General features: G+C 54.7%; 1 protein-coding gene across 1 annotated transcript; it reads right to left on the bottom strand.

The window, feature by feature from the left end:
• Nucleotides 1–1,431: 1,431 nt before the first annotated feature.
• On the bottom strand, nucleotides 1,432–6,672 carry Gnb2 (G protein subunit beta 2). Its single transcript, XM_087903494.1, has 10 exons — nucleotides 6,517–6,672; nucleotides 4,087–4,232; nucleotides 3,738–3,776; nucleotides 3,524–3,630; nucleotides 3,174–3,237; nucleotides 2,931–3,093; nucleotides 2,764–2,830; nucleotides 2,328–2,529; nucleotides 2,006–2,222; nucleotides 1,432–1,920 (listed from the first exon to the last, which is right to left on the bottom strand). Exons 2-10 carry the CDS (start codon nucleotides 4,141–4,143, stop codon nucleotides 1,814–1,816), a joined length of 1,023 nt encoding a protein of 340 aa, XP_087759620.1. The 5' UTR covers nucleotides 4,144–4,232; nucleotides 6,517–6,672; the 3' UTR covers nucleotides 1,432–1,813.
• Nucleotides 6,673–9,986: the final 3,314 nt, after the last annotated feature.

The raw sequence follows: 9,986 nt of genomic DNA, 5'->3' as shown, positions 1-9,986 counted from the left end.
AGAAGCTGGAGAACACCAACCTCTGTCATGGCCAAGTCCTTGCTGGTGTGAGGGAAAGACACCGAAGGGTGGCTTGGGGCTGTACCTGTGGTGGTGGGGCCATTGTGGGAGCCCCCTGATCTGCAGCCAGCTGTGGGAAAGCAGACCACAGCTCTGCACCTGACCCTCCAATGACCAAATGGAGAGAGCGAGCAGCCCCTCTCCAGGATGTGTTCTGTTGGGTATAAGCTGGAGGTAAAGAGCCTGTGTCCTGGGCTGGGGGCCGCCTTGCCTGTTGCTCACCGACTTCACTCCTAGTCCCTTGTCTGGGCTTGTCTCCGTTGTTGGTTGGCCTTTTTTTTCTTTTTTCTTTTTTTTTAAATATGCTCTTACATTAGTGAATTCTCCCATCGACCTCATTGCTCAGAATGCAGTATTAGGGCGAGACTGCCACTGCCTCCCCTCCATGAATGTATTTCTCTTTTCTGTCCTGAGGAAGTGGGGAATGGCCCCAGTTTCTTCTTTCCCATCTGTCTCCAGAGAGGCGACTTTTCATTTTCACTTTTCTTTATTGTTGTTCTTTTTTTTTTCTTTTTCTTTTTTTTTTTTTTGCACCAAAGTGGCAACTGGGTCAGTGTTGGGGATAAGGCTGGCCTCTGGGTGGAAAGTCCTCCACCTGCTTCTCCCTGGTTTCGACAGTGTTAGTGTCTGTGAAAAGACAATATTCTCTCTAAAGCAATAAGGGGGTGATGGGCCAGGGGGAAATGTCTTGCTGCTGCTGGCCCCCCAGCTCCCCTTCCCTCTTGCCATTATGGTGGCACTGGAGGATGGGAGAGACTCCTGTTGTGACTGAATGTAACCTACCCTGCCCCTGCCACAGCCAATGCAGGGGAAGGGGGGCACTTGTCTCTTCCTACCCCTTCCCCCAGCTAAAGAGACTTTGAACTTAGGGGGCCCATGAGCCTGGAGAGGCCTTAACCCTGTGAGGAAGTGTAGGGGGAGCCCTCTCCCACCCCATCCCCTCTGAGAGTGGTCAATGTTTACAAGCCCTGAGCCCCTACCCCAGGGGCTCAGACACCCCACCCCTTCTTAATCCTTTCTCCTTCCCAGTCTTACAGGGCCCTAGCTGCTCCACCCCCTCTTGGGGTTCAGGGTAGGGTAGGTGTCCTGTGTGCCCCAGTTTACCCCTACCTCTACCCAGTGTGAGTTCCCTTCTGCCTACCCCTGTAAATACTCCCAATAAAACTTGGTGTGTTCTCCCAGTCCATCTTGTCTGCTGGCTTTTTCATGGCAGTGAGCCTGGGCAGGGGCAAGAGTTGGGTAGGGTTGTCTCTGGGAACTGCTGGCCTCAGGTTTGTGTTGAATACCCTCTGTCCACAGCTTGGAGGAGCCTCATACCCACTGCCTGCCTGCTTTGTGGGGGAGGGGGATAGCAAGCAAGGAGACTACGTACAGAGTTGGAAGTGGTTCCTTTATGGAAAAACTGAAAATATAATAAAAATTAAAATAAAACCAGTTTAAAAAAGCCAGCCCCTGGAGTTTCCACCTCCTGCCTCTGGCCCTCCAGAGGGGTGAGGCCCCAGCCCCAGGGCAGCAAAGGGTGAGGGCTTTCCTGCCCTTCCGCTTCCCCCATTCCATCCCGACTTTTATCTCCACAGTGGGGGCCCCTCCCCCCCGGGAGGAACCAAACCTGGGTATAGGAGCAGGACCCAAGGCCCTGTAGCCCAGGGAGGGAGGCTTGGCATGTGTACCCAGCCCCAAAGCTCCGGGCCTGTAGTGTGGGCATGGGCAGGGATGCTGCTCCCTGCCTTGGCCCATCTGGGGTTGGGGGTGGTTAGTTCCAGATCTTGAGGAAGGAGTCCCAGGAGCCTGTGGCCACAGCCATTCCATCATCTGTGACCCCAAGGCAGCTCACACGGTTATCGTGGCCAGCGAGAACACCTAGAGAAGAAAAGGACACAGTGACTAGTCTGGCCCACACTGTATACCTGTACCCTCTGTGGGCCCCAACACGGGCCTCCCTTACCTGCACGGTCACCCTTCATGGCATCCCAGATGTTGCAGTTGAAGTCATCATAGCCCGCGAGCAGCAGCCGGCCGCTGCGTGAGAAGGCAACCGAGGTGATGCCGCAGATGATGTTGTCATGGGAATACATGAGCAGCTCCTGATCAGCCCGCAGGTCAAACAGGCGACATGTGGCGTCATCTGATCCCGTGGTGAAGGCATAGCCATTGGGGAAGAACTGTAAGATTTGGACCGGAGACCATAAGCATGTTGGGCAAGGCCAGGGACATGGAACACGTGGGGGTGGGGGTTGGGCAGGGCTATCATGATGCTCCCAACTTACAGCCACGGCATTGATGTCAGATTCATGACCTATGAATGTCTGTCGGCACATGGAATCCCGAACATCCCACAGCTTGATGGAGGCGTCACAGGCACCTGACACAAAGGTGCGGCCATCGGGGGCCAGTGACAGGGACATCACATCCCCACTGTGTCCAGCAAAACCCACCGTCTGCTGGCCTGTCTCAATGTCCCACAGGGCACTGGAGAGGTGACAAGAAGAAGGATCAGAAATGAATTGAAGGATAGAATTCCTGACTCTCCTGCCACATGAACCCAAACTTGACAGGGCCCTCTGGAAAGAAGGCCTGGAGCCCTAAGTGCTGCAGGAGCCACTCGGCCCCCACCCAGGGGAGGAAGCTAGGTGCTCAGAAATGTGCCACCTGCTGGGCCCTGGATCACCCGAAGGCAGGGAACCCAGCCTGGCAGAGCCTCACCAGGTGGTATCCCCAGAGCTGGTGATGATTTGGTTGTCGTCCAGGAAGCGGCAGCATGAAAGGTACCCTTGGGAAAGGAAGTTGTAGTCAGACATTTCATCAGAGAGGCCATGTATTGTCTCCCCTCCCCTGACCGTGTTCCTGCCTTTCCTTCAGGCTCTACTCACCAGTGTGGCCAGGCAGCTCTCTGCTGACCCTGACATTGCCCTCTCGGGTCTTGAGGCTATAGATGGAGCAGATGTTGTCCAAACCCCCACAGGCTACAAAGTTCCCTGAGGGGGCATAGGCACAGGTCATGACCCAGGAGGAGCGCAGAGGGATAGCATGGACCTGGAGGAGAACATTACCCCTAGTTAGAGCCATCCAGGGACTGGCAGCCCTATCCTACCCACTTCGAGTGCCAATTTTACCTTGTTGGTGGTGTAGCTGTCCCAAATGATGAGCTTTCCGTCCTGGGAGGCGCTGACCAGCAGCCTGGTGGGCAGTGGCAGAGTGACACAGACAAGGTCAGGGTGTGGACAACAAGGCCCTATCCCTTCCCATCCAGAGATGCTCTTCGGAAACATTCCCCCAAATCCTCTCAGTATAACCCTGCATCCCTGGTCCCCAAGGCTCAGTCTGTCCAAACTTAACTGACATAGGTTCTCCCCACCAGACCTGGGGGAACCTGGAGTGCCCCAAACCTTGTACCACCATTCTGCCCTTTATATAAAATCACCCCCAGAGCCTGGGGACACTAAAGCAGGGACCACCCACGCACCTTGAGTCTGTCCCCCAGTGCATGGCATAGATTTTTGCCAGGTGTCCACGGAGGGTCCTCCGTGTTCTCATCTGAATTCTCCCCACTGGGTCCAGCCCAGCTGTGATCTGGAACAGCAGAGAGGTTGTATTGGCACAAGGAGACCCAAGCAACAGAAGCCCATCCAATCTCCTCTCCCTTCAAGGGCCCCCAAGTAACTCTGCAGTCACCTCACCTGGGTCAGTGTGGAATCCCCGCATGCTTTTCTGGCGTCCTATAAGTGATGGGCAGAGCAGGAGAAGGGAAGTAGAGAAGCGGGGGAGGTGAGGAAAAAGTAAAGGAAACAGGAGACAAGGCAAAGAGAAGAGAGGATGAAACGGAGACATTTTGAGGTTAGGATCCCCTTTCTTCTCTCACCCTGCGAAACACACACACACACACACACACACACACACACACACACACACAGCCACATAGACATCCCCGGCCACAGGCAACCCAGTCTGCTCAGGTCAAAGAGAAGCAGCACACTCAAGCCACGCCTGGCCGGCTCGGCCTCCCCAGTACAGTAGTCAGGCCCTCACCCGGATCTGGTTCCGGAGCTGCTCGGCCTCCTGTCTCAGTTGCTCCAGCTCACTCATGGCGCCGGGCCCGTGGGGCGGGGTTGGGGGCGGCTGGGGGCCGCGGGACGGGGGCTGGGGGAGGCAGCTCCTGGCCGCTGGCCCGAGGCCTGGGGGGGGGGGATGCAAGGCTGACGTCAGGCCCCAAGACCGCCCGGGAAGCAGTCGGGAAAGGCGGGGTGGAAGCCCGTGGCCCGGAAGGGGTCAGCTGGGCTGGGGGAGCAGAGGACGCGCTACCCGGGGCAGGAACGGGGTCTCTGGCACCCGAGAGACCTTGCCAAGGAACAGACGACTTCCTCAATCTTCCTCCCGGGCCCCCGGAAACGGAGTGGGAAGTGCAAGAGGAAGAGCAGGGGAAACCCCTCCCTCGGACAGCAGCTCGGGCGGGACACTCGGGCGGCAGGAACTGGGGATGGGGGGGGGGGAGTCCCTTCGAAAACAGACCTGGCGTCCGCCCCAGCCCGCACAAGGCGCCGCCCTCCCAGCACCTAATTTTAAAAAGGGGCGGTGCCTCTTTAAATTCACCCCCACACCCACACACCGCACACCCTCCGCACACACCCCCAGCTAAGACAGAGGTGGTGATGGGGGGGGGGGCTGAGGGGAGAAGCTAGGCTGTTCGTGGGGTTGCCTAGGCAACCGTCACCCGGACTGAGAGCACCTCATTGGTGAAGTGCCCCCACCCTAGCCTCGTTGCCAAGGCAACCGCATCCGCGGCAGAGACCTGTAGGGTGGGTGACCCCACCCCCGGCCCCCATCGCCCCCGCCCGACCTAGTCTCCCGCCTCTTCCCCAGAACCGGCCAGGGTGGCTGTTTACAGGATTTGGGAAAAGCCGATTGAACACTAATAGGTTCGGGACGGCTCAACCAGGGATAATCCCCATTCCGGGCCGGCTGCACCCCATTAGCCGCTGAGAGTAGCGGGGAAGGCAAGCCCCCAAACAGCTTGTTCCCTTCGGCACCGAGGTCGCTCGCCCCGCCGCGCCCGCACAAAGCCCGTGGGAGCCGCTCAGAAGTAATTAGGGCTCCGAAGAGAGGACCCTGGTCCCAGGGCGCGAAGCTGTTCTCTCCCAGGCGCCGGCAAGCGGCCCCAGACGGCTTGGCCCGATGCCCCTAGGCACCTCAAGAGCCCAGCTCTGCGCCCAGGAGCCCCCGAGGCCTAGCTGGCACCGCTCCAGTCTCCGACGTCCTGCCTTCCCCGGGACACCTGTGCGATCTGGCCGTGCACACAGCACTCTGGCGACCTAGGCGTCCCCCACCCAGCTCCCACTTCCCCCAACCACTGGGCGTTCCTCTTCCCCGGAGACATTTCCCCCCTCTGTGAGTTCAGGTTTCTGCGCCAGTGCCAGGGATGCCCCTCCAAAATGAGATGGGAGGGGGCAACGACACAGCAACCATCCCGCTCCAGCTGTGGACAAAAGCCCCTTCCTTCCAGCTTCCAGCAGCCCAGGTCTAGCCGCAATGACATAGGCCTGGGGCAGAAGGAAAACAGGCCACGAAGAAGCCACTGGGTCGGGGGCCATGCTCCCAGCCCTAAGATTCCCCATTACCCTCCAAGACTCCCTCAACGGCGCCTAGATGCTAGGAATTAAGCAACCACAGCCCCCAAACAAAAAAAGGGGTGCCACCACCTCCGCAGGTGTGAGAGGAGACAAGCAAGGGTCCTCAGATCTGGCAGCTGGAAGGCGCAGGCTGGTGCCGTGCTGCGAAGTGCTGTGGGCCAGGCCCTCCAGTTCCTAGGACCTCCATTTTGCCCAAAAGAAAGCTGGGCAAAGGGGACAGGCGACTAGGGGCTAGACTTAGGGTAGGGATTTGTAAAAAGAATAAGGTGCTGAGATCTCCAGTTTAGGGTCTGGGACTCAGAAACCACAGCCAGAGCCCAAATCAAGAGACAAACAGTAGGGTGGAGACGAAGGCAAGGGTGGCCTTGAGGCCTTGGCTGTACCACCTAGGATTCTGAAGTTCTGCAAGTCTACTGTAAGCAAGGGTGTGAAACGAGTGGGCACGAGGGGTTGCTACCCCAGGGCAGGCAGCGGGGTGGTGGTGGGGAAAGGGGGCGGGACAGGGCGAGAAGAAACCCGAATTTAGCCCCCCAGCTATTAAGGGAGCAAGAGGCAGGCGGGGCTGGGATAGGGGTTTAGGGTCAAAAAAAAAAAAATGCCACTGATACTGAGAGAACGCATGCATTATTGAAGCCGAGGGTCCCCCCAGTTCCCCTTCCGGGTTTGGAAACGACCGGGCCAGAGGAAGGGAGGGGAGGTCTGGGGAGTTACGTCCGTTTCCCAAGAGCCAAACCCGGGAGACGGAAGGAACGGGGGCTTCCCCCTGCCGCACACACCCCCGTGGGAATTTGGGGCTGGGGGCGATGAGGACTCCTTTTGTCAGCGGAGGTACCTGAGGTGGTGGGACTCTGCCAAGGGGTCGCTTGCAGGAGCGCGGGAGGTCCTGTCTTCCTCCGCGGCGGAGGCGGCAGCGGCGGCGACGCGGATGGATTTCCTCAGTCACCCCAACTCAACCGTCCAGCGCAGCTCTCCCCAGAGCGGAGGGATCCCGCCCGCCAGTGACGCGGCCGCCGCCGCCGCGCCCAGGGCCAGGCTGGGCGAGACCAACTGCGCCGGTGTGGGGGGGGAGTCGGGACGCGGGAACACCTCCTCGGGGGCAAAACCCGACTCGGTCACCGTACGAGCCCAGTCTCGTGGCTTTCCAACTCATCGGGGAGCACAGTCAGGAGTTCTCTTCCTGAAAAGGAGCAAGCCATCCTCCCTAAGGACAGCAGAGGTGGTATAGGCATAGGGGAGGGTGAAAAAAAAAAGGGGGCCTCTTCGGTCACGTGACAGACCTCCTTCTATTCTCCCCCCCCCCCGCCCCACCATCATTGGGCGGCTCCAAACTGGAGGCTTGAAGGCCCAGTTCTCGGTTTGACCACGCCCCTCTGTGGGAAGCCACGCCCTTCCCGAGGGCGGAGCTAGAGAAGTCCCAACCAGTGTAGGACAGAGGGGCAAAAAAAAAAAAAAAAAAAAGCGGTTGGTGACCGCTAGGAGCCCAGAAAATGCAGTTAGAAGGAATAACACCCAAATAATTCTTCACGCAGCCCTGTGGGGGTTATAGGCTCCCTAGACTAGGCCTCAAACCGCGGCAATAACTGTCCATATTCATTGATTTGCAAACCTAGAGGTGTTTGCTTTTTGTATCGTGAGCCCACTAATTACATAGCCAAGAATGACCCTGATCTCACAAATCCTCCTGCTTCTGCCTACCCGGTGCTGGGATCAGAATGTATGCACCACCGTACCCGATTTATGCAGGGTGGAACTCAGGGCTTCAAGCCTGCTAGGCAAACACTCTTATCAACGGAACCCCTTCTTCAGCCTATACTTTGGTTTATTAATCCTCCATGATACTGATTACAGATTCGATTGAGATTACAATCTCAGGCAGCTTTAATAACTTGATTGTGTGACCGTGGAGCACCTCCACCAAGAGAGCATCGTAAAAGAATGAGCTTTGACTTTCAAACCTGTTAAATGAGTGTGTTGACGGTTATCCTCAAGTCTCCTGGGTTGTTGGGAGATTCATCCCCATAGATTGTGAAAGTGTTTCAGGAAAGGGATGACCTTCACACAGTCCTCATAGTTTAGGGAATTAAAGCACACTATTCAAAATGGACTGGTGAATTTTGTGGACAGTTATAGAGCCGGAAGAATCAAGAGTTCACATTTGTCTTCACCTACATATTGAGTTGGAGGCTAGCCTGGGCTATATGAGACCCTGTCTCAAAAACTGTGTGTGTGTGTGTGTGTGTGTGTGTGTGTGTGTAGGAGAGACTTGGGGGATGATGGCTCAGTCAACAAAGTTCTTGCCATACAAACACGAAGACCTGAGTTTGATACCCTAAAAAACAATTCAGGCACAATGAGCATGCCTGTAGTCTCAACACTTGGGAGGCAGAGACTGAACTTTGGGCAACCCCGAGCCATTTCTGGACAGCCAGTCTAACTCAATCAGGGTATTCGAGGTTCAGTGAGATATTTTGCTCAAAAATTGAGGTGGGAGCTGGAGAGATGGTTCAACAGTTAAAAGCACTTACTGCTCTTCTAAAGGACCTAGAGTCAGTGGCCAGCAATCACATGGTGGCTCATAACCTTCTGTAACTCCAGTTCCAGGGACTCAAATACTCTGTTCTGGTGCACCAGGTACACAAGCAAGGCACACACATACATACAAGTGAAGTATTTATATACATAAAATAAACCTAAGGTGCAGAGTAATTGAGGAAGACACTATCCACCACTGCCCGCTTAAAAAACTCCTGATCATCAGATGTGGTAGCCCACACTTATAACTCCAGAACGACATAGCAACACCCTGTCTCAAGAATACATGACAGAAAACCAAAAACAACAGTACTCATTCAGCCTTGTCTTTCTTTCTTTCTTTCTTCCTTCCTTCCTTCCTTCCTTCCTTCCTTCCTTCCTTCCTTCTTTCCTTCCTTTCTCTCTCTCTCTCTCTCTCTCTCTCTCTCTCTCTCTCTCTCTTTCTTTTCTTAAGACAAGGTTTCTCTGTGCAGCTCTGGCTGTCCTGGAACTCCCTCTGTAGACCAGGTTGGCCTCAAACTCACTTATCGTCTGCCTCTGCCTGCCTTGTACTGGGATTAAATGTGTGTGCCACCACTACCCGCCAGCTTTTTTCTTTTTCTTTTTTTTTAAACAACATTCATTATTCAGATTACACATATATGGACTTATGAATTCTATGACATATATAGATAATAGGGTCAACATTAGAATTTAGAAAGGACGTTATAGTTTTACTTCAGTCTTCTCAAAGTACAAAGGGCAAAGTGTCTTCCTTGAGGCCACTAAGTGAGCTAACTGCCTAAAGCCAGCCTCTGCAGAGCTACCACCTCTCATGCTGATTTCTAAGCTAGTGGGCTCCCCTGTTTTAGCTCACTCAACCAATGTTGACTGAGCCCCACTGGTCTTCTGAAAGGCTCTGTTGTAAGCACTGAGGGTGCAGCCCCTCACCTTGCAAGGAAGCGTTGGACTACAGAGGAGAAAGATGGAAGATGGGCATGGAAAGATAACTGAGTGTGGATGCCTTGTATCAGTTGCTTTGCTGTAGTTATGACGAAAATAACTTAAGGAAGGAAGGGTTTATTTGTGCTTGCGGTTTGAGGGGATACAGTCCACCGTGGTGGGGAAAGCATAAGGGCTGGGGCACAAGGAATTGGTCACATTGCTTACGAGCAGAGAGCGTGAACACTGGTGTTCGCTCACTTTCTCCGTTTTCTTCAGTCCAGGGCCTCAGTGATGCCATGATGCCTCCCACGCTCAAAGTGGGTCTTCCCACTTCCCCTAAATCTTCCTGGAAACACCCTCACAGACACACCTAGAACCTTGTTCCCCAGGAGACCCTCTAATTCCCATCGAGTTGACACTCAAGATTGGCAATCACATGACTTGAAGGGATAAACCTAGAGATGGATTCCATTATGGCATTTTCATACGTGCATGCCATTGTGCTTATTTTTTATCGATTCTCTTCCCTCACCGTGTTAGGGAACACAATATATTTGAGAGAAGAAACTCTTGTGGAGGAAGGTAAGAGTTTTAGATTTGACGCACCGAGACGAATGTTCACGAATGGTGTAGAAACTGGTCTGGAATCAGCACAGAGTTCTTGCTTGGAATAGAGCCCCAAGAGTGAGTGGCACATTCAAGCAGATGAAGTCATTTAAAAGAGCACAAAAAAAGGCTCAGGAAAAGACCAACCTCTAAGGAACTTCAACATTTAGAGGTCAGGCACTGTCGAAACTGCCAAGGGGATGCCAGTGAGCTGCAGAGAGACAATCAGGAGAATGTGGG

Source organism: Myodes glareolus, chromosome 2 (genome assembly GCF_982192425.1).
Source record: "Myodes glareolus chromosome 2, mMyoGla1.1, whole genome shotgun sequence".
NCBI classification, from domain to species: Eukaryota; Metazoa; Chordata; class Mammalia; order Rodentia; family Cricetidae; genus Myodes; species Myodes glareolus.
This window is presented reverse-complemented; position numbering and strand designations above follow the sequence as displayed.

Excerpts from the sequence above, each read along its gene's own strand:
- Gnb2 (XM_087903494.1), bottom strand. The coding sequence starts at position 4,143 with ATGAGTGAGCTGGAGCAACTGAGACAGGAGGCCGAGCAGCTCCGGAAC. Across the intron at positions 3,777-4,086 it reads AGCTCCGGAACCAGATCCGG|GACGCCAGAAAAGCATGCGG; the intron begins GTGAGGGCCTGA and ends CATCACTTATAG. Across the intron at positions 2,831-2,930 it reads AGAGCTGCCTGGCCACACTG|GGTACCTTTCATGCTGCCGC; the intron begins GTGAGTAGAGCC and ends TCCTTTCCCAAG.